Raw genomic sequence first — 23228 nt, forward strand, 5'->3', positions numbered from 1 at the left:
CTGTGCAGCTTGGTAGCAGTCTGATTCTTCCACACTTCCATTTTACATTCTTGTGTGAGGTCATTTTTAACCCATTGCAGACAACCATATTGTTATGACAACCACCCACATTATGGTAGGCTGAGCATTTGGCCCACTTATTAAGTAATGAGAATAACAATATATTACATTGTATGATGTCAAAGGTTTATATCAAGTATAGTATCTCTAGATACTACCAAGGACTGCTTCCCCTGTTCCCACAGGAAGTGAAAACAGAGGCTGACAGCCCAAGGTGAGCTGGGAAGGTCTCCAGACCCCCCAGGTATAACTAATGGATGGATAAATGAGTAAATTACATCTATTTATATTCAACATGTGTGAGTCTTCAGTGCTCAGGTTTTCTAACATACTCGATTAATACTACAGAAGTTGCCTAGTTAGCATTCTTTATGCTAATGTTAGCATATAGTAAACACTAAGCAAAATCTTTGGGGATATATGGATGATATTGACACTATTATGCATAGCTTCTTTTATATGAACAAGTACATTCTTACATGCAGTATCAACCTGGAGCCATCCACAGTAAATCAATGTGATGCTAACACTGGAGGTGGACAGGGTCTAGGGTTTAAAGTGATACCTTTAGTTAGTCCCTGTAGGGCGATTGTCTTTTCGCGTATCTACCTCCAGGGAGATCAAAGCCAAGGGTCAGAAGTGCTTGAGGGTGTGGTTGTAGCTCAGTATTTCTCAAGTACACTTCAACAGGGTAGACTTTGCCAGTAAAGTGGCTTCATCCTGAATCCTTAATTTGACGATCTTCTCCCTGATCACTATATTTCTATTTTCTATTCTACTGTTTTCCTGAGAGTTCAATTGAGAAACCAATAAAATAATTTCTTGGGATAGGTACCACAGTAAATGGTATAGCAACATTTTTAACAAATTGACACATTTTTATTGTCTCACCATATACTGTGTATCTCCCAACCAAACCATGCTGCCAGAACCTGTTAAAAATACTGTATGAAGTATTCTATACTTAGTCATCTATTCTTGGAGCTTATTCCAGCATGCACTGCACAAGAAGCAGGGTACACCATGGACAGGTCGCCAGTCTATCACAAGACATGAAACACAATTTACCAATCTCAATTCTAGCTTCTCGCCACTTAAGGTAGAGACATTCATTAGATGGGAATACTAATTGTGTTCATTTCCCTGTAACATCACTAATCCCTATAAGGCTGGCCATTTGACAGGAAGTTGCAATTCATGCTAGCTAATCCTAACCATGACAGGTCAATGACACCAAATGGTTAAAGGGGTACTCCGGAGATTTTGTATTGTACTTTCATAAAGTTGGCTCAGATTCAAGAGACAGATTAACAGAGGAATGCTAAAAATAGTAGCAAAAATCCTCAATACAGTTCAAGCTCCAAAAATCCTGGATTCTGCATTTCCCATAATGTAACTCGATTAGGGTTGCAACTAGCAATGTGTTTCATTATTGATTAATCTTCTATTTCTTTCTTGATTAATCTATTAATTGTTTTGTCCATAAAATGTCATACAATAGTGAAAAATGCTTGTTATAATTTCTTAGAGCCCATGGTGATGTCTTCAAATGTCTTGTTTTGTCTGATCAACAGTCCAATCCAAAGATATTGAGTTTACTGTCATGCAGTAAACAGAAAAGCTTCAAATCCTCACAGTTTAGAAGCTGAATCAATTAGTCCATCATTTAAATAGTTGCAGATTCATTTTTTGTTTATCAACTAATCGATTAATCAACTAATCATTGCAGCTCTAAACTCATTTACATCTTTCATTAGCTCTCCTCTTCCTTCTAAATAATAATTTCTTTCAAACCCCACAGCTCCATCTTGTGATGCAGGTTTTCTGTTGAAATGTTATGTCTCAAGGCCAAGCCGGGATTATCTTGATGACATCATCTGGGTTGATTTTTCAAACTTTGGAAATCTCACTCCACAGCCACAAAACCTATTATGTAACTGTTTTCACAGAGCTCCTTATGACAAGTTAAGTGAACTTCATGTATAAAATCAGTGGAGTGCCCCCTCAAGAAGCCAGAGGGTGAAGACACAAAACAGACCTCCTTTTTTTCTCATCTGACTTTCTGTGAGTTTGGCCCACGCTGCTTAGAAACCACTGCCACCCCCAAGTCATAATACAAATAATAAAAAAAATAAAATGTGATGTTTAACTTTGGCATGGTCTTTTGTATTTATTTCAATGAATCATGAAGAATAGAGTCTCAGCAATAGTTCATCTTCATCTATCAAAAACAATTTAAGTACATTGAATAGTTTTGGTATCTTTGATATGTTTTAACAAATGATTCGTCTCAGTGTTTTCAGTCTACAACATCACATAATATTAACAGTCCGTCTTTTAGCATTCTCTAAGTAAAGACACGTTTTGGGTTGTTGTTCCAGGAATTGAGATGCACCTCTTAATAGGGGGGTAACAGTATGTGTATTCGTCACGGTACGGAAGGTACAGTTCGGTGCATACAGTTGTATGAAGAAAACGCTCCGTGACCGAAAAAATTACTGTCAAACCTACTCTGACGTGTAGAACAATAATTCAAGAGTGTGAATTCCACCTGAAACGTTTTGGCAGTGCACCACTTAGCTGTAGCATGCTTACGAATGTATGCTAGCCAGCTTAGCCAAGGTAGCCTGGTTACCTTGGTTACCCTTTTTACCCTGTAGTGTCGCTGCCGTCAGAATGTCAAACAAGAGACCCATAACATTAAAATGTAGAATATGAAAGTAAAAGTAGTGGTTTGGTCCCTCTGGCTGATATATTATTATGTATGACATCATTAGATTATTAATACTGAAGCATCAGTGTGTAAACAGCATGTTACTGTTGTAGCTGCTGGAGGTGGAGCTAGTTTGAACTACTTTACAGACCATAAATCAGCATAAAATAGCTGTCAGCAGGTGTCCTGATTCTTTACAAGAAACAACAAGAAATGGTTGTTTTCTTTTTCCACTGCAGCACAAATAAACTGTTTCAGTAAAAGTTTTGGCTGATAAGCCATTGTTGGAAATTAACATTTGTCAAAATAAAAAGACCAAAATGTTATTTTCTACCCTTCTTTTTTTTCTGCTGTAATGAAATTGTACCTAACCATGACCCCAAAACCTATGTACATACCCTAACCCTAACCGCTTAAGGATACATACAGGACATTTTATTGCGAAAGTGGCCAAAGTTACTGTGAACATGGAGGAAAATAGCTTGCTTTGTGAAATGCACACAACAGGCAGTCCCAAAGCTCTAAGAAAAATCTACCCTACCCCCCTTTAAAAGGTTTTGTTACTTGATTACTGCAGATGGAAAATATGTGACAGCTGTGCAACTCTGAATAAGCAAGTAGAGATGCATTGGATTTTTCCTACAGCTTTAAAGTAAAAGTGTATCCTGTATCCAAAGCGAATGGGAATGCTGGAAGACTAAGCTTGTGAAGTTGACTGGACACGTGTGCAGCATGGAAACTGCTCTTTGTGACATGGAAATAAAACTGCAAAGCCAATAGGATGACCCACTGGCAGAAAAAAAACGCTGAAGTTTCCATCTTTCTGTAGCAATGTATCAGTCTATTTCTGCTCACAATTTAGACATCAAACACAGGTTTTATGTGCCAGTGCTCACTGTTAATTCCTTCCCTTTTATTGAACAGCTTTCAAGACTAAACTCATACTTTGTATTTTATACATTTACGCATAAGTGCCGGCAATAATTCTGTCTCACCATGGAGTACTTCACCCAGTATGCAGAAATAGATACTTAATGCCAGTTAGGTTGAGCAGCTACATAGACTGGCACAGATAGTGTATGCCAGCAGAGACACACAGTAGGGTTGGCTGTTGAGGGTTAAAGGTGGGTGAGAAGTAGCAGAAATATCTTGGGTGAGAAGAACATCTGGCTTTTGTTTGAGCATTCTCAGGAGGTGAGTGCAGTCAGGCATAAGACATCAGTAATCAGAAAGAAGTTTGAGCCATGATGCAGGCCTTGTTCCGATGTAGACTATGCATTTGATGTGGTGGAGTTAATTCTATGTTATTTTTGTTTATCACCTCAACAACAGGTACATACTTTAATCTATGAAGGCAAGACAATCATTACTAGGTGACTTAATGTAGCAGAACTACTTTTAAAAATGTGAAGGAATGTAAATTTGCATTAAGATTATAGTTATCTAATGACACATTGTGTGTTTTTCTCCTTGTTATCAAGACAACAGTATACTCAACAAAACTTGTTCTGGGAATAGAAGAAATTTATATGCCTCATTGAAATGCAAAATAGCATAAACAGATTACTAAGGAGCTGTGGAGAAATAAAAATTACTGGAATAAATGTAGAAAACATATTGCATAAGGAATAAACTTGTGTGAATACGCAGTCTGTGGTCAGTGATCACACGCACGATCAAAGCACATGGATCAGCTGTTTGGACCAGTTGTGTTGATGGGATGTGATGAATAACACTTCCTGTCTGGCAGTAGCGTGTTGTATTGACCACAAATACTTCAAATGTTATTTTTACAGTATCATGTCATCTTTTTTCTTTTCATATCAACCCCTTCTGAAACACAAAACTGTCACTTAGACAACATTATCCTGTCACAGAACGAGGACCAGGGCTGATGGGACAAAGGCAGGATAAGATGGAGGAAAGCCAAGGAGGGCAACGGGAAATGAAGAAAAGGCAATGAGGGGAGCTGAATGACTCAGCTCTATGTCAATATCCTGGCCAGACACCTGGGATGACGTCCGCTGATGTCAAAATCACTGCCTTGTGCCTTATCATAGTCTATACTGTAATAGGTTAAAGAAAAAAATAAGTTCTTCAAACTAAATTGCCACATAAAACATGTATAATCCTTTTATCATGGAGGAGTTGATGAGATTTAATGCATTCCAACCAGCCACTTTTCTGTGAGAAATACCTCAGCCTCAACGTGGCCTAGTACATTAATGCCAAACCTAACAGGAGATAAGAGATTGGCTTGTAATCTCTCCAGCTGGGTTTATCTATATCTCCCTCACCAGTGAGAGCCCACCCACGGGCTGTCAACACAGCAGGAAGCAGCTGAATGGCATAGCAGGGGTGAACACCAGCGGGGAATGTCCCGGTTGAAAATATCTCATATATGCTCATCTGATTCAGTGCCATTGATCTAATACTGTACGTCTCAGTGATGTACTGGCAATTTGTGCTTGTAATAAGATAAAGTATGGACGAAATAAGCATGGAATTATACTGTTGAAAACGATCAGTCATAGTTAATTTTGTGTTTTATTAATATTCGTGGATGTTTGAAAGGGAAATTGATTCATCACTGGCTAAAATTCCTGGCTTTCAAAGCTCACTTACTGGTAAAAAGCCTTCTTACTGATATTGGAAGGTCTCCCAATCTGCTCCTCTCACCTAGGCACACCACTCACTAAGTCTTCACCGATCTTAATTTACTTAAGTCACATTTGTCAATACATAATTAATCTGAATTACATTTGTGTAACTGAGAATAGCTACAGAAGCCAAAGACATTAGATCTCCAACCAAACAATCAATCAGTGAGGGGCACAGTCAGTTCGAAAGTCAGCCAGCACAAGACAGAACATGTCATGTAGTGATGTATTAAAAAACTTACTGTTACAATTATCAATATCAAGAAAAACATGACAATTTATTGATATAGATTTTAGATATAGATAGAGCCCTGAGCAGTGCCTTTGTATAATCTCCAGCACTAATATACATGATCTCTCTTATTAGATTCTTTTTTAGATTAGCCATCTTTCTTATATTTCTTTTCCTATATGAAAACGCAACTTTATTGCTTGAGTCAGTATAGACTATAGTAATTAATGAGAAAGAGGGATGAGAGGGATGACGTCTGCGCTTGTTTAGGAGGAGACAAGTAGTTTAACTGTTGTTGCAGTTCCTATTGATTGCCAATGTTTCAACAGTGGACACAGATGACTTAATACCCCTTTAAATCAGTAAAGAGCAGAGAAGCAGCCCTTACTCAATGTGTTCATTACACAACTATTACTGTCAAGAGCTATACATGGAAATGGCAAGGCTACAGAAAGGTGCTATGATTTAAAAACAATTATGAGTGTGATATGAGCTGATCTATAAATAAGACTGTTGGCAGCTTTTGCAGGCTTAAATCACACTAATGAAATTAGTATTGAAATAGTTTACATTCCTCTAGTTAGCATTACGTTTGCAGCCTCAGAAAATCTAGGTGGAGCATTATAATTCTTTATTCAATTGCTCATGCGTTGACCATCCTAATCAATTAAAAGGAATTTAATCCAATTAAGGTTGACAGTGCACTGTACCTAAATTGAGTATGTGCTCATTAAAAGCGGTTGCCTTTCTGGATTTCCTGGAGTATCTGCTCTCTAAGCTCAGATATGGCCAGGGCCCCAGATCCATTACCTTCGAAAGAGGAAGGGAAACTAGTATACTAATGAGATTCCCTCCTCATGCAACACAGGCTGCCAACATGACGTTCGAGAATGATTCAGACATTTCTGTGGTCATCAGTGCGGTCATCACATTCATCACTGGCCTCTATTAACTTCATTGGGACATTTTCCGACTCCTCTCGCACAATATAATTACCAGTGTCATATGGGTGGGGCAGGGAGAGCTTGGCTGCAAGTACCAGTTCTCTGGGGGGACGTGTTATATGATGGAGGCAGTACTTCCATTTCCTTCTTGACCCTCAGTATGCTAGTCTTCACCGGTGGAAAAGTTATAACCTGTCATACTCATTGTCCCCTAAAACATGCAACTGTACAAACACCTACAGTATCAAATCACAAAGACACACTAACACATGTACTCACCTGCAGGTCAAAAAACTTGCTGTAGCGTCTGTAAATGATTTCTGTGCTGCCATCGCTCCAGGACACTTTGATGATGTAAACCTGGAAAAACAAGAGAGAAACATGACTAGAACATTTGAACCAACAAACAATTATTACTATCAACCACATGATAATCCAACCCCCCCCCTTGGGCATCACTCCTGACTCATACTGCCAGTAAATGACAGTGGCGTGATTCCTACTGAGGGTAGCATGAGGAAAAGCAAAGAACACACTTGTGAGGCAACATCAAACGGTAGTCACTGTCATCATCCGTTCACATGAACGTCACAGGAATATCCGATTATTTCACTTCCCAATCCATTTGCATCACTTCCTGCTAAAAAGGAAGTCATGTCCTGTATGGATTCAGCAGATCTGACTAGTCCTTTCAAAAGTGCAGCTGTGTGAGAAACAGCGTGATGAGAAGTACTGTCATAAAAAAACCTGGGCAACAAAACCAGCTATAGACACATAATTCATGAGTTGGATGTAATAAAGCATTACATCACATCCTAAATGTATGCAGAGTGCCTTGACATCATTAAATACAGGGCTATTGTTGTTACGTTTGTGTCATTTCTGCCACTAAGCTAAATTAAAAGCCCTATTGTACGTATTAAAATGCCAATTCTCCTTAGAATAACAACTTTAACAGTTGAACGACATAGGGCATCTAATCCAAAGCATCTAGCTTAATGGTCAGAATCTGGAGTCTGAGCCCAATCTGAACAAACACAGTTCTTTATTTCCTTCCCTAAAGAAGAAGAAGAGGGGAGAGGCAGGGAGGTGATTGGAAACTCCCTGGTGGCTGGCTGTGTCTGGCTGAATGCGGTTGGCCCCACTCCCAGACCTTTTCTGGCCTCGCTCTCTCTTTCAGGGCACTGGAGTCAGATATGGCCATGGATGGACCAACTGCTGGAGCTATATAAGCCAACAGGGAGGCCGTCCTCAGGAAATAAGAGTTATATCTAAAAACAGTATATACCTTTTCAAAATTCATTTCATAAGAGTGTATGGGCATCAAGACTATTTTCAGGGTACTGTCTGATTGTTTAACTCTGCGGAGGAAAACAAAAGCTATAACTTTAACTAACCGAGCTCCTCAAGTCAATGAAATACTGGCAATAAAATGCTCTCATATCTTTAAAAGTCTCTCCCGGGGATATGATTTTTCTGTTGTTTTTCCTTTCTTCGGGATAGGTTAGGCTCAGATAAGTGGATAAGCGTTAAGCAGCTTTTTGTACTTCTAACCACACCTCAGGGTTCTGAAAGGTTTATGACGTCAGGGCCTGCGTGTGCGGAGAGAGTACCAGAGGCACCAAACAACACCGGGCTACACCAGAGAGCAAAGAGACAGATGGAGAAGACACAGGACCTCGAGAACTCTGTGTCCTTGACCGCTAACACTCGCAGCATGTAAGGTCTGTTTGTCCTTCAACCCAGGCATCATTTTCACACATACATGGATGCAAACATATGCATGAGAGCGCACACACGGGCACACACCATGTACACAAAACTAACATGAACACCTGCTAAGCCTTTGGCAATGACTCTCACTGTTGGCCCTGTAGATCAGATGATGTCATGATATGTGTAGCTTTAAAATGAGTGTGTGCACTTTTACAGACAAACTCAACCACGTGTACCCTCCAAACTCAGTCTCAGACGAAACTGATAAAAGCTCCATTGTTTATGAACTGCAGGAGAGTAAGAAATGAGTCTTTGTCTTTTTGACATTCTTGTCTCCCACACAAGATCTGCAGTACCAATGGGAAATGATTGCTAAACAGAAGAAAATATCCTCATATTCTGTCTATCCCTCTTTTTCACCTGCTCCACACACAGTATGCCAGCAGAGACACTGATAACAAGATAATAATAGCATTAGCCTATCACCCGTCATCTCTTATAGACATCAGGATAAGGATATTATCACTTTTAACGTCTCCATCAGCCAAACCACAACAGAAGTAGAGCTATTATGTGAAAGTAAAAACTTGGCTAAAAGCATACATGTTTGATCAAACTAAAGCACTAAAACTGGCAGAAATGAAAACTGTACTGAAGAACTCCAGTCATAAAACTACAAATGCCAGATGGCATATGGTAATGTTTAGGCCTTCCTCTTGTTAAAACATATTGTGTTCACTGTGATGACCCTTAGGAAGTCTGTCAGTTATACTTCCCAGTTACCAGCGTCTGCAAGTACGTTTTTCTAAATAAATTGGAGAGCCTGGAGGCGTGACAAAGCTGGGATGCTCAATTTGAGCTCTCTCATGATGAGGATTAGTCTGGATGGTTTGCGGACTTGACTGATTTGCCTATTAAGATGTTTTCTGGGACCTTCCTCTATGATGGCACACACGTGGCAGCAGGCATATGAGTAGCACTGGAGGAGATTTTGTTAGACTGCAGACAATGCCTTTATTCCCATATAAACACACAAGAGAAACTTAACTGCTGGTAGTCACTAAAGATATGCAGACTCAGGAAGGGGCCATAGGTCACATGAGCCAGAGCAACAACACTGACCTGAGTTCCTCTCAGGAGTTGGGAGACAAAAACTTTCAAGTTGTTGGTTAAATAGCAGGCCCAAACTAAGATCTGATAAAAAAATTAAAAAAAAAACACTAATCTATGTATTTTAACACAACAGTAAACCTGGATCATACGAAAAGAGCAACTTACATGACACCAATTAAATCTGCAAGTGTCAAACTGAGCCTAAATGTTTATGGTCTTCACTTTTTGGGAGTTGCTGGAACCAAAAAAGCCGGCTGCTACATTTCACTGTGTTAACAGCTTGACAATGTTAAAACATTGTTGATCTACTGTGTCTGAACTTAACCTGAACTTTTTTTTTTTTTTTTTTTTTTAAATCCTAAAATCTCGTGAAACAAAGCCAGATTTTAAGCATCTGGCCATTTCGGCTGACTTCGTAAACTGTAATTTGATACTCTCTTTGTTTTTACTTTACCCAACAGGAGTGGGAGAAAAACTGCACAGTAACCTCGATCTGTTGCTCAATTTCAAGCAGAAAGCGCTGTTGTTGTGATAATTTAATCAAGCTTACATAGTGTTTGTTCGGATTCCTTCGCTTCTGGACATCTTGCACTGTTACTTCGTGCACGGTGCGCCGTGGCATGATGTTCTCTTCGGTACGTCTCCGTTAAAAAGAAATCAGAATCCCCTGCTGGGTTTAACGAGCGATCAAACCCCGGTTGAGAAAGTTTGCACCACGACGCTTCTTTGTCATCCGCGCCGCTCAAATCCGTGACCTCTGAATGCAACAAATGCTATTTTTCCGTCAAACCAGTCTACGTCAAATTTCCTGTCCAACATTCAGCCGCTCCGGAGCCAGAAGTTAATAGTCGGTCGGTTCTTCGTTTCCCCCCTTCTTGTCCCGTCCCGCTGACGGCTCCAACCAAACTCCCAGCCTATCCCAGCTCGCCCACTCCCATTTGAGTAACTAGTACGCTCCATTATGCTCCGTGGACCAACCCTCCAGGCAGCGTCAGAGCAAACCGCACAGGCTGCGCAGGAGCACTGCAAGGCTCAAATCCAAGCACTTAAAGCAGTATCATAGGGTGTGAAGTACATTGTGATGCATATGTAAACACCTTTAACATAAATAATCCAAAAAAGGAGAGTTGAGAGAGAAATCCATGCTAGAACTGAAAGGCATCATGATGCTCAAGGGAACTCTTGCTTCATTTATCTTTGCTCTTTATTTACCTGATATTGTCATTCTGTCTGCATATTGTAGCATAATTTCACTTTTGTTATTTCTCTCTATTCCATGAGACATATCTTGCATTTTTAAGAGGCTATTTAGAAGGGCAGTGGTTCCCAAACCCTTTAAGTCAGATGTAGCTACCCTACATCCTTATCAGATGAAATCAAACACCCACTTTTCATGTAACGTTAGCTAAATTAGCTAAATGTCAAAGTCGGTTTTAACTTTGCATAAGTGGACGTTTCAACCATGTAACGCCATCCATTACTTTTAGCTAACGATTTCAACCATGTATCCATTACGTTACTTTTAGCTAAGTTGTAAAGGTTTTTTTTTTTCCAAAGAATAATGCATTACCTTACTTTTCGCAACCATAGCATTATTTTTCTAGCTATCCATTTTGTTACCACATAATAATTAAGCTAGCTATCCATAACTTTTAGCTATCTAAAGTTATTTTAACAATTTATCCATTACTTTTAGCCAACTAAGTTATTTCAATCACATAACCCAGATAAATGGGTGAAACGGCTAATTTAATAGCTAACATTACTTCAACCATTTATCCATGACTTTTAGCCAATGTTAACTCTTTCAACCATGTCCACCAAATGTTTCAGCCATTTAGCTGTTACTTTTAGCCAACCATTTAACAATTAACTTACTCAAGCATTTCACCTTTACTTTTAGCTATCTATTCTAATAATTTAGCTATATCTGTTTCAACCATTTAGCCATTAGTTAACTGCTTGAACTTGCATGCTTGCTCGCTCCCACTTAGTTGACTAGTGGTTTGTCAGTCTGTACTGGATATGGTTAGTAACTATGTCATCATAATTTCTTTCTTTTTTTTTCAAATTAGCTGGTAAACTCCCAATCTTACATACTGCTGACAACTGCAGAAGTCACCTTGCAAAAATGTATCTCTGGTTGGGAATCACAACTGCACAGACTGTAAAGACTGTCGATTCTAATGGGTCTGAATTTGAGAACACAGATTAAAGTGTCCTATTTTGATTTTTGTTTCACCCATTGTTAGTCAGTGTGAAAGTATCTAGACAGAAATAGAGTTCTAGGTTTTATGATTGCTAGATTTTGTAACCAGGATCACATGTACAGCAGTGGTGGCGCTGTTCCTTGAGCATATGGAGACCACATCCCTGCTGGATAAGTCTCTGTTTCCAGTAATGGTGGAAAATTGTCACTGATCATTATAAAAAGTTGAGGTTAAAGAAAACAGTCAGGCCTGACTCACTGGGCTGCATCACATGATAGGCTATCCTCATGTCTGTGTGTGGTAAATGTTTCAGTCATAAGATCATTAAAGCAGTAATGGAGTATGATGGAAATTAGCAAATTTTGTTTCAGAAAAGTGCTTCATAAGTATAAAATTGTCATTGTTTTCAGCCTATTTATATCACAGGCTGTTATGCTGTAGTTTATTGTTTTAGATTTAGGTGTAAAGCTTTTATAAGTGAATTACAAAGTTGATACATTTGTAAATTGTCCCTTATTTGCTGATTTTATAAAAAGACTAATGATCAAGCTTGAGATTTGACTAACAATTTTGTTGCAAAACAGCTCCATCTTTTGGTATGTTATACTCATTACATTGATATTTGTACATGTGGCACTTTTCCCCTCTCTGCATGGGTACACCCCCTTACTGTAGAGTTGCAGCTGATGAAATGATCAAATGATGGCTGCAAGAGGAAAAAAGTGCAAGGAGTCAGCATTGTCATAGGAAGTTAAAAATTTAGAATAAAGTACTGAGAAAATTAAAAAAATTGTTTTATGTCAAGTGAAAATATGTGACTCTGTATTAAGTCCCTAATTTTAACTTGCCACATCATACATTTTTACTTTCAACTGGGTTATAGGAAATAGAAACCATGTCAATCAAAAGCAGAAATGAAAGTAAGACTTTATTGTATCATTCAAACACAAAGACAAAAAACGGGATATACTGTATGAGTCAATGTTGAGGGATGGAACATTTTTCATACACAAGAAAGAGAAATGTGTGTAAAAATAAATGTAAGTTATGATAGATATGATAAATTTAGTTTTTCCAGTTAACTTTAAAAAAAACATGACATTCAGTGGAAAAATGGTAATATGAAAATACAAAGGCTAAAATATGAACAAAAAAATGAGATAAAGGATCATCAGTCACACAAACGCTGGCCATCATGAGCTTTTAAGAATTATGTACTTCAGAGAAACAGTTGTCCTTTGGTGGTGAAAAAATATAAATATAATAATAATTCTCAAAATGTGAGATATTGGTTTTAAAATGCTGGAGAGCCCAAAGTTGTGTAGGCTACATACAGTAGAGGATGAAAATATGATACTGTTGCATCACAAGCCAGATGTTAAATGTGATATGAAAAGTGAAGTGTCAGAGCTGTTGAACAAAACAACTGCAAATGTTTAGGGAATGGAAAAGTTAGAAGTAACATTAAGTGTCATAATCATATTTAAGTATTCAGTATTAGGGATTATTTGCAGGGTCATGGGTCAAAGGTTACATGACATATAAAAGTTAAAAGTCATATTAAAAGTGAAGGGAAAATTGGATAAGGAAAGGTCACAAAGGTAAAAACTCTGAGGTCATAGAAAAGACCGTGTGTCAGGGCTCATATCAAAGGTGAAGGGTCAGTGCCGTCACACATCTGCAGCTCCAGGTGTGAGGTGATGCCAGAGAAGCGTTCCTGCAGTGGCAACACATAACCCAAAGGTTCTCCCTGAGCCGCTGGGCCAATGTAACGGTAAGGACGGATGTTGAAGATCTTCACACAGTGCACTGAATGACACAGAAACAAATATGGAACAATGCATTTGTGCATATTAATGCCTTGATCTCTCCTGGTTTTTGATGAATTGATGCATAGAACAGGTGTCAATAGCTGATCAATTTAAATAGAAAATTATTGTTGGTTGTGGAGAAGTGAAGGAATTAAACAACTCTTTTATTCCCTTCACCTTCATCAAGCTGCTTCATAACAGCTACAATCCAAGTTAATACGCTATATACAATTTGTACAAATGCACAGTACACCTGTGTCAATGAAAATGCTCTTAAGTCTTGCAGATAATATGAAATGTGGAGATAAACAGCTTATAATTGCTCATTTATAATCCTAAATGGATCAACGATGGCTAAAGACTCTAAATAATAATAGTCTTACCCTCTCCTTTTCACCTTTCAGCAGACAAAAACAAGGAAGATGCTGACTTAGAAACAAACAACCCAAAAGTGGGCTAGGCCACAGCAAACTCAACACGGTCATTAAATCCTATGAGCTCCTAATGATTAGTGTCTCAGCATTAGTGTGGGTATCATGGCGAGGTAATGTGCCTCTGTGATGTCTAATCATGTCTCTGCTTTACCCGGAGATGAAAGGAGCTGACAGTACATGTGTTCTTCTGATAATACAGTTCAATTAGGGGTTGAGGCAGAATGAGGACTAATGATGTTTACTTATCATTCCAGTGCCTTATCAACTCAGGATGCTTTCAAAATACACTCACGCACACAAGCGCATATACAGACAAAAATATATATTGCCAAGGCATGTGCGTGTTGTTTTGGCTGGCTCCATCGACACAAACACGTAAAAGCTGATGCATTGCTTTGTACTGTAATGATGGCCCTTAGTGGGGGTCATCATTCATGAACAGCCTTTGATGGGGTTTCACATGCAGCTGGATCCTGGTGTTAAAGGCAACCAGGAGTTCAGTGGAATCTCAGCCTCCCTCTCCAGCACCTTGACTTATCCATCTAAATCACTCATTCTTTTCATCCCGCCTCCACCATAATGACCTAGCATTGCCTTTGCCCCAACCATGGTCCTATACACTATAGATCACAGGAATTTACTCGTAGAGGTAGCAGTACAAGGCTACAGTGGCTTTAATAAAGCATGCTTTTTCATTATTTTTCATTATAGCAAAAAACAGATGACTTCTAGGTGGAACCTACCTGAAAACCTTTTGATTGACTGCCATGAAAATCTGTGCAGACATTCATGGTGCCCAGAAGATGAATCCTAATGTCTTTGGTGATCCCCCAATTACATGGTGGAATATCTCAACATCTACTAAATGGATCGGGGCAACATTCTGTATAGACACTCATGGTTCCCAGACGATGAATCCTAATGATTTGATTAATCCCCTGACTTTTTTCTCTGATGCCACCAGCATGGTGACGATTGTAGCTGATAGTGAAATGTCTTGACAACATCATCATCAGGTCAAACTGTCAATTTATCCAATTCTTTGGTTTATCAATGATAGTTTGGTTAACAGTTTGGTTTTCTTTACAATTAGCATGCTGGCTGCCTCACAGAGCCACTAGCATAGCTGTAGACTCTTATTATTATACAGTTATCATTAGTATCAAAGTAAGAATGAACTCTTTACTTTTCCTTTTTTCAGTGAACAGATGCTCTCAAAAATCTTGATTCCAACAGTGACCTCTATAGTATGTCAAGATTAGTTGATTAAGCATTTTCAGAGTGGATCCTCAAATTTTAAATTGCTGTTGAGGATCCTCAGAATTTTATCTCTCCTCTCACTCATTCTCAAGTACTGTATCAACATCTTATCCTTCTTACCATCGTTGAGAAGTTTGACCCCATCATACTGAATTCCAGCATGGTCTTTTTGACTCACTGGACCCGCCAGAGAGCCTGAGAATGGAGCGTTGACAATACCATAGTCATCACACACCAAGTCCACTGCTTTATGGAAGCCTTTACCACTGTAAGAGGAGCAACAGAAAAGACTGGCATTAAGCCATCACAAACGGCCCATTTCACTTGGTCAGATGTAGCTAATCTAAAGTTCTAGTTGTAAACAATACATGCCTGTTAAAACTGGAAATACCTTTTTTCAGTTTTAGTGCTCATATTCACAGAAGACCCAACCATATGAAATGTCAGATATGTAAAATATGGTAGATTGGACAAAAAATGTTTAAAAAAAAAAAAGAAAAACTCCAAGAGTAACTTAACACCTTGCTGAAAAGCAGTATTTCACTGCCCTCTCAGGTTGAAAATCAGTTCACCTCTGCCCACACCCAGCATCACTTCTGAGTTTGGTTGGAATAGGTCAAAGTTAAAACATTGGAAGTTGGAAAAAAACAAGATTTTCAGGGGGTTATTTTTCTTCCTAAAATGCACTCTGTATGAACTTTTGGCATAGTGTGTTATTTCAAAAGGATAAATCACAACATAGGGAGCATAACACAGAGGAACACTTAAACCATACTGATAGAGACCCTGGAGATTTCCCCCCTAGCTGCTAAACAGACATTCTTTGCCCACAGAAAGCCAGCCCTCCTCTCAGAGAAAGCTGGACTGGTCATCAATAAAACTTTGACCTCTCCTGTCCCTTTAGTATAGACCCATCACAGATTGGGTTGGTATGTGCTATGCCATGAAATGAAATGACTATAAATGATTACTAGTTGTTAAAATTCTTTAGCTTCTCAATTTCTTTGTTTTGCGGAGCTAAATTTGTCATGCCAAACTACCTCATAACTCTCTCAGCTCACACAGAAAGACGCTTCAGAAGCCACAGAGGGAACCGTTTTGGAGAGTATGCAACACTGGAAATACTGCATTATTGACTGATTTGCATCTACTCTGTCTCATGTTGCAGCGTGGATTTATCTTCTGAAGCTTAAGCATAAAAATCAGATCAGAAAGAGTCACCCTCTGGAGTTGAAAGCTCTGCCATGCACATCGCACGCCCTCACTCTGTTGTTGTGGTGGCCAGCACAAAGGACGCTCCAGGCTCCAACTACAGAGACAGGAAAAAAATGAACTGTTAGAACATTTAAAAAGTCCAATATGTTTCCTCCCAAAATACACCATTAAAAAAAACGTTAAATTGCATTCCAAAAGGCCAAGCGTAAAAATTATATTTAAAAAAAAAGCTTTTAACATCCACTGAGTCTGAGTCACCCTATGTTCTATTCATTTTGAAATAAGGCCAATTACAGCAGAAACACACTATTCAAATGTCATTTATTGATGTCTTTAATATCAGTGGTGTGTCAGATAGTGATACAGCCTCACATCCACATTTTCATGACTCAAACAGAAAAGAACAGTCCGTGACCCTTTTAATCCCAATTTTGCGAAGAGCAGCGGTGTGTTTGTGTTACTGTGTATGAAAGACGTATCTAAAGTAGTGAAGTGCTGGGGATTTCTCATCTAAAGTTAGCGTCTGTTATATTTGCATGCAGCCGTGTCACTATGCCTACCTGGCATACAACATTGCCGGTTTTGTGTTTTAGCCCTTGAACATTTGTCTTTCAGGTATTGGCCTTGGCAGATGAATCGTTTAGGCTGGCAGATGCCTCCCAGTTTGGTGCAGCCGGTGTCACTTCTTGGTTCCATGGAAATGTTCTTACTTCCTGTCTTCTTGACCGTCTTCCTGCGAGTCACAACCTTAGGTCTCCTGTCATGCGCTCTTGTGTAATTTCTCTTCACCTGGATGGTGCTGTCAGTGTTCTTGTCAGAGCTTTGAAATTCTTCACCTTTCCTCTTTTTATGCTCTGAAGCACAACTTAACAGGACATCTTATGGAGAGATGAAAGTTACTGAGAGTTAGAATTAAGAGAGTTGAGGAGGGAGGATTAAAAATGAGAATGTGACTTGAAACAACTTTCTTGGTTTAAGGATTATATCAAATTTGTGTGAGACTGATACGTGGGATTACTTTCAATATTAGAATTTGAAGCCACCGATTTTAATATTGTTGACATAATGCCACATACAAATTATCATACAAAATTGTGTATGCTAAAGAATTATCTGAGAATCTGAGCAAAAAATCCAAAGGATACAGAGATGACTTTACTGACTGTCCTCAAATTACCAATATATTTATCTATTATACATTTTATATATTATATATAGGGAATTCACTTCTCTATAACCTTAAGGCCTCAAAAACCACCAATCACAAGACATTACATAATAAAAAAAGAAAGAAAACTACATTACTATTTCCTAGAACAAATGATGATAAAGCAATTGATCTTTCTAAGTCACACATAACTGCTGATTGCTTTTAAATGCCATGAAAACCCTGTAATATTTCAAAGAAAGCTGAATTGCATGCTTTCTAGACGCATTAACGGCTGATGGATGTTAATGGGAAAACTTAAATGAGTTCATGGAACGTGCTTTTGGTTGTTTCTATGGAATACATTTGTTAGTCATGGTTAATCATAACATTTTCTTTATATCTGAACAAAGTCTCTAGGTACACCTTAGCTCACCGCCTGGGCCCACTTATTGATAACTGTGTTACTTGTCTATATAGATAGACAGAGTCATAGTTCATGTATTCATGGAGCGTTTTCATTCTGACAGCATACTAATTATCCTGCCCAGACATGAGTCTTTGATCTTCATTAACTCTATTAACCTCAGAGGCACAGAAAATATTTCAATCACGCTGCCCTGGCACAGGAACACACACTGGGCTCCGTGATTGAAAGAAGCTGCTTATCACTGGAATGCCTTAATGGCTGTGAGACAGTCGGGCAGGATAGCTGACTGTGGCATGGAAAAGCAATTTTCCCCAGTATGTGAACTAAAATTAGAAAAGGCAAAAATTTGTGAAGAAAGTGTGTGCCTATTGCCTGAACAAAATTCGCTTGGACTAGGGGTTTATTTGTGTTTGCTAAATGGTTGTTAGAATTGCTAGGTGGTTGCTGCATTATGTTGCCTCTAGGATGTTGGTAGATGCTTTATCATTGTTTGGGTAGATTGTTAGAGTGTCATTATTTTATTGCAATGTAGTGAATTTCATGTCATGGGATTTGGCTAGATGGTTGCCAGGGTGTTTGGCGTGGTTGTTAGGGTATTCAGAGGTACGTTCACTGAGTTCAAACCAGTCTCACTTGTCGCTATCCAAGGGGCTGAAACGTTCAAGCCCAACCCCTTTGTCTGTCTCTCTCCATGGTGCTGAAACCTCTTATCCAGGACACAAATCAAATGCAATGTAATGCTAATCAAATAATACATTTTCACATTACGTTACCTGCAGTAGTTGTTCATTCACCAGACATAGCCAAGACCACATCTAATAATTTTTAAAATATTGTAGGAATAGTTGTCGTGCTTGCTGGGCAGTGGACACTTCTATTATATCTTAGCCAGCTACAGCCAAATTTCCATTTGCATCTTTATTGTTGTTCCATTTTCTTAATTTGACTGGCTTCTCACATGTCACCTTCTCACGTTTGTGGCACCAAAGCTGGTACAACTAAACATGCAGATCATTAAAGACACCTTTGTTTTTTGTTAGACTGTTATAATTACATTGACCTTTTTCTCTAAAGCGTCTGTCAGAGCTTCACACACTATGTATGACAATACTGAAGAACTTCAGAAAGGTGTGGATCATAGCATTCTTTGAGTGTCAAAGAGTACCAACAGTAAACCTGAACGGATTAATGCAAACAGGACTCTTCTGATTTCTGATTGGCTGGCATGTGTTCTTCAACTCCACTTGACATACAGTATTAGTGGGCACCTCTCAGCAGAGTGAGAATTGTGTCCACTGTGTGGCATGAATCATTTTAGTACTGTAACAAGATGGCTGTCTCATTTTCATGTCGCTCAACAGTCCCTCAGAGTCAGTGTGCCTTAAGCTTTGCAGTCAGATGCAATGATGTAATGTTGCATTAAGCATTCAATCATGCTTTAAATGTCTCATCCACTTGTGCCAACACACAATCAGGCCCAAACCCCTCAAGGCTTGTGTTTACAGGAGTTTACAGTCTCCTAATAGAGCTCAGTTCATGGTAATCTCCAGGGGCAGACAGATATTTACACACCATTTATTGTTCCTATAATAGGAATGTTATTAGTGTAGACTGCTGAATGGTAAAATGAAGTGTGCGTGTACTGTATGTGAGTGTCCCTAAGCATGCGTGACCATGGTGAGTGGTGGTAAGTAGACATTTCGTGCATATGCATGTGTGTACATACCTCTGGGTTTGTGTTTGTGTGGTCAACTTGATACAATTATATAAACACTCCAGGCCTGGTATATGTTGCACTGTGCAGTATATGTTATGGTGCATGTTAAAAGCGGCTGGTATAGTGTACACTTTGCGTAAAATAGGCTACTTACAGCATACTAGCAGAGCTGCAATGAGACAGACCCTCAGCAGCATTCTCATTGTCAGAAGATCAGGTCAGAACTCAAAAATCTGTGGAATTAGGATAGAAAACTTATTTAATCTAGTCAGATAAGTGTCCAACATGGCTTCATTCTCATATAAAGCTGCAAGCTAATATGTATATCAGGGTTATTTCTCATAATTATTTCACACTATAAATCAAATCTGAGGTGTATTCTTGAACAGTGACTCGGTTAATACAGTAGAAAAAAAGACCAAATAGAATTGGACCAAACCCATTCTGAGAGAATACTGCTCGGATTTTCTAGTGAGAGAAAATTGAACTATACGTACCGGTCTTATGGAGAAGTCGTAGTGTGGCTGCAGGCACAGTGGGTAGAAACACAAAGCAGGGACTGTTGGAAGACCAGCCTGCTGTGAAAGCTGCAGGCTCAGACCACAGGACGTTCCCCCACTGTCAATATTGATATTGGCCTTTAGAAAACACAGCCATTTACTTGCTGGAAAAGGCTCACTTTATTGACTTTTTGTTGCTATACTGGAAGTTATACAGAGCCAGTTATTGGCCTCTGAGAAAAAGCAGCTGGAAGACTTGAACCAACTGTGCTGACATTTGAATCTCCTTTTTCTTTATTTTGCAATGTTTTGTAAATCATCAACTGAAATATTATGTGCTATCTCGTGTGACATATTATTGATTTTCTTTTCTTCAGTAAAGTCTCTTTTGACAGTAAAGATAACTTAGTCTTCTTATTACAATGCACTGACTTATTTTTTCAGCATATTGTTCTATCATCAATATACCTTTAGTTCAGTGGAAATTCTTCAGAAGAATCATGAGGTAGTGAAGCTTTAAAAATATACTATATATAATATAATACTGGGACATTTTAAATTCTTTTGAAATTGTATTACAATTTCTCAAGATATTATATTGCAGCTGTGTCTTCTAGAAATTATGTTTATATAGTACTAATTTTAGTTTTCCCAATTAAATTGAGGAGGGAGCAATAATTGCCAACTGGATTATGTTCACAGACTTGTCAGGCCATGAGTACAATGTCAACTGCGAGGCTACAAAACTTTAACACAAAATCTGTTTTTTTTATCATTCTTTGTCAGTCCAAAAAGGCAGTATGAGACAAAATGTTGCCATGTTTACTTGAGACAGTGTAGCAAACATGCCCTAAAGTCCTACTGGGACTTTCTTTTCATGGCTCCAGTTATACCCCCATATGAATCCATTGGTACATACAGTATGTGCAGTGCAGTCAGCAGGCATAGTACTGTTATATTAAATCTCTCAGTGGTAAGGGTCAGTGTTTCTCTTCATCTGTATGTCAGTCTATCTTCCTCTACTGATGTATTGTGGTGCAGATGAGGTCACTGTAGAATTTGAATGCTTTCATTCTAATTCAGCGCTGGTTACTCTCTCTGAATTACAATGTACTGAGGGTAGGAGAGTGGGCTCAATAACGGCCAGTAGTGAGTTGAGTATTTTGCAGCCAGAAAGCTTTGATAATCAAATATGTGGGCAGAGGATTACGCTGATGGACCATATGGCTTGGAATTTGAAAAGGAGAGAGGGAATTAGGGAGTGAGGGGAGAGCCATAAAATACATAGAGTGAGGGGAGAATAATGAGAGTACAGAGTATTAACTCTGCACTGAGAGTGAGTGAGTGAGTGAGTGAGTGAGTGAGTGAGTGAGTGAGTGAGTGAGTGATTGGAGGAAGGAGGTAGAGGAAGAGGAAGTGAAAAAAGGAGCAGAAACATCTTGACAGACAGAATACAAGGAAAAAATCAAAGATGAAGAAAAGAATACAGCCAGCCAGACAAACAGAAGATGAGACAGAAGCAGTCGAATCTCCAGCCAGCCTTCCTGCATCCTAAACACTCTCCGCTCCAGCAGAAGAAAGGCTTATTTTGACTCTTTGTGAACCCTTTGATAAACATGGCTACTTAAATAGAAACACGTGCCACATTCTTCAAACTCCTGGGAGGATAGGACTGACATTTCACTCCGGCTTCTCTGTCAGTTAGTTCTGGCATTTCAAGGAGAGGGAGAAGAGATGCCACAAGTGTTTCCTAGCAACAGTTCGCTGCAAAAGCCTCCCCCTCCCTCTCCTCTCCTCTATACCCCCCTTTAAACTCCCTCCTTCCCTGATATGAGTTGCAGCAATGCACCACTTGCTTCAGACCTGAAATACATTCTAATTCTCCTGACTCTCCCTCCCTCTCCCTCCTGTTCCCCTCAGCAAACTGCCAGGCCTGCATCAAATAACATTCAGGCCCCTGTCATCTGTAAAGAAAAAGCACACAGTGAGGCTATTCTCTGTGAAGGTTGAAGGCACTGCAACTGAGAACTGTTGGCTGACAAAATATCAAAAGAACGCAGCGATATATCACCCTTTTTACAAGCTGTGCGATTGCTGGGCATGAACATGACTTTTACTCTTTCATTCTGTTTTTTTTTTCTCTGCACCCCTTTCTGCTGCTCAGGTAAAAGGAACATCTCACAAAAACAGGCTCGTGAAAGGGCTCTGTGGTCTGTTGATGGATCGACTACTCCATGGGTCTAAATCAGCTTTCTCAACACAGCGGCCCAGTCACACCCACTTGGCTCTGTCGATTTGTAAACATATTCATGGGGCTTAGGGAGCAGGTGTTTAGCCAGCCTGAGCAGACAAAAGAGTGCCTTCGGGCAGGAGAAGAACTCTGCGATGCTGGTGGCAGAAGACAGGGGGCACCAATGTCTGAATAATGGGTTCTACTAAAAGCATTTCCATGTCTGTCAAGGGAGGGCTTTCAAAGGGCGTTGGATGGACAGAAGTCTGGTCACACGTCACTGTCTCTCTCACTTGGTCTGCAGGGAACAAAACAACAACATTTAGGCAAAACATATTCTTTAAGATATACAAATGTCAATCCATGTCCTTCATCCCTCTTGTGAATTCCCATGAACCTACAGTACAAGTTAAAAGCTGACCTGAGCAACAAGCAGAAAAGACAACAAAGCAGAGGACTGAATGTGACTGGAATCTTAAGGCCCAACATCCTCAAAGGCATGGGCTTGCATCAAATGAAAGAGACCGGGTGCAGTGTTATTCCATAGCATTAAATAACATCTGATACAATGGATGTCTGCATTCAGCACAGCTTGAGGTCCACTCTACTTAGTGCTCTTCCCACTAGTGTAAACATGATATAAAAAGTATAGAGAAAGAAGTCATATGATCTTTAAAAACTAAATGTCTATTTTTATTCAGAGCTTCATCTTATAATAATGCTGTTTGCTGTAAAAAAAAAAAAAAAAAAGTTGCCATTTGGAATAGTTTGAGTAACTTAGCCTATGTGTATCTTATCTTCTTTGTTCAAACAAATGGCTCAATTCGACACTTTAA

The 23228-nt window shown here is 39.1% G+C and overlaps 2 protein-coding genes across 4 annotated transcripts in view; both read right to left on the reverse strand.

The window, feature by feature from the left end:
* Positions 1 to 11464, reverse strand: part of sh3pxd2b (SH3 and PX domains 2B) — a 43464-nt gene extending 32000 nt beyond the window's left edge. Inside the window, exons 1-2 of one of the 3 annotated variants that reach the window (XM_042430845.1) lie at positions 9989 to 11464; positions 6889 to 6969 (exon numbers count right to left, since the gene is read on the reverse strand). In XM_042430845.1, the coding sequence (XP_042286779.1) occupies positions 6889 to 6969; positions 9989 to 10060 (153 nt within the window). In that variant the 5' untranslated portion in view covers positions 10061 to 11464. Of the gene's footprint in view, positions 1 to 6888; positions 6970 to 9447; positions 9526 to 9988 lie in introns of those variants that run through there. The other 2 variants (XM_042430846.1, XM_042430847.1) reach the window with 2 other exon arrangements.
* Positions 11465 to 12671: 1207 nt separating this feature from the next.
* LOC121910735 (leukocyte cell-derived chemotaxin-2-like) lies at positions 12672 to 20350 on the reverse strand. The gene is made up of 6 exons (XM_042432038.1): positions 20160 to 20350; positions 19817 to 19895; positions 16929 to 17246; positions 16375 to 16462; positions 15274 to 15419; positions 12672 to 13457 (listed from the first exon to the last, which is right to left on the reverse strand). Exons 2-6 carry the CDS (start codon positions 19863 to 19865, stop codon positions 13291 to 13293), a joined length of 768 nt encoding a protein of 255 aa, XP_042287972.1. The 5' UTR covers positions 19866 to 19895; positions 20160 to 20350; the 3' UTR covers positions 12672 to 13290.
* Between the last annotated feature and the right edge of the window lie 2878 nt (positions 20351 to 23228).

Source organism: Thunnus maccoyii, chromosome 13 (assembly GCF_910596095.1).
Source record: "Thunnus maccoyii chromosome 13, fThuMac1.1, whole genome shotgun sequence".
Lineage (NCBI taxonomy): Eukaryota > Metazoa > Chordata > Actinopteri > Scombriformes > Scombridae > Thunnus > Thunnus maccoyii.

What these genes read in the sequence shown, in the direction of transcription:
- LOC121910735 (XM_042432038.1), bottom strand. Translation starts at nt 19,865, where the DNA reads ATGAGAATGCTGCTGAGGGTCTGTCTCATTGCAGCTCTGCTAGTATGC. An exon ending in TGCAGCTCTGCTAGTATGCT is followed by an intron (nt 17,247 to 19,816) that starts GTAAGTAGCCTA and finishes TCTCTCCATAAG; the next exon opens with ATGTCCTGTTAAGTTGTGCT. An exon ending in AGAGCTTTCAACTCCAGAGG is followed by an intron (nt 15,420 to 16,374) that starts GTGACTCTTTCT and finishes CTCCTCTTACAG; the next exon opens with TGGTAAAGGCTTCCATAAAG.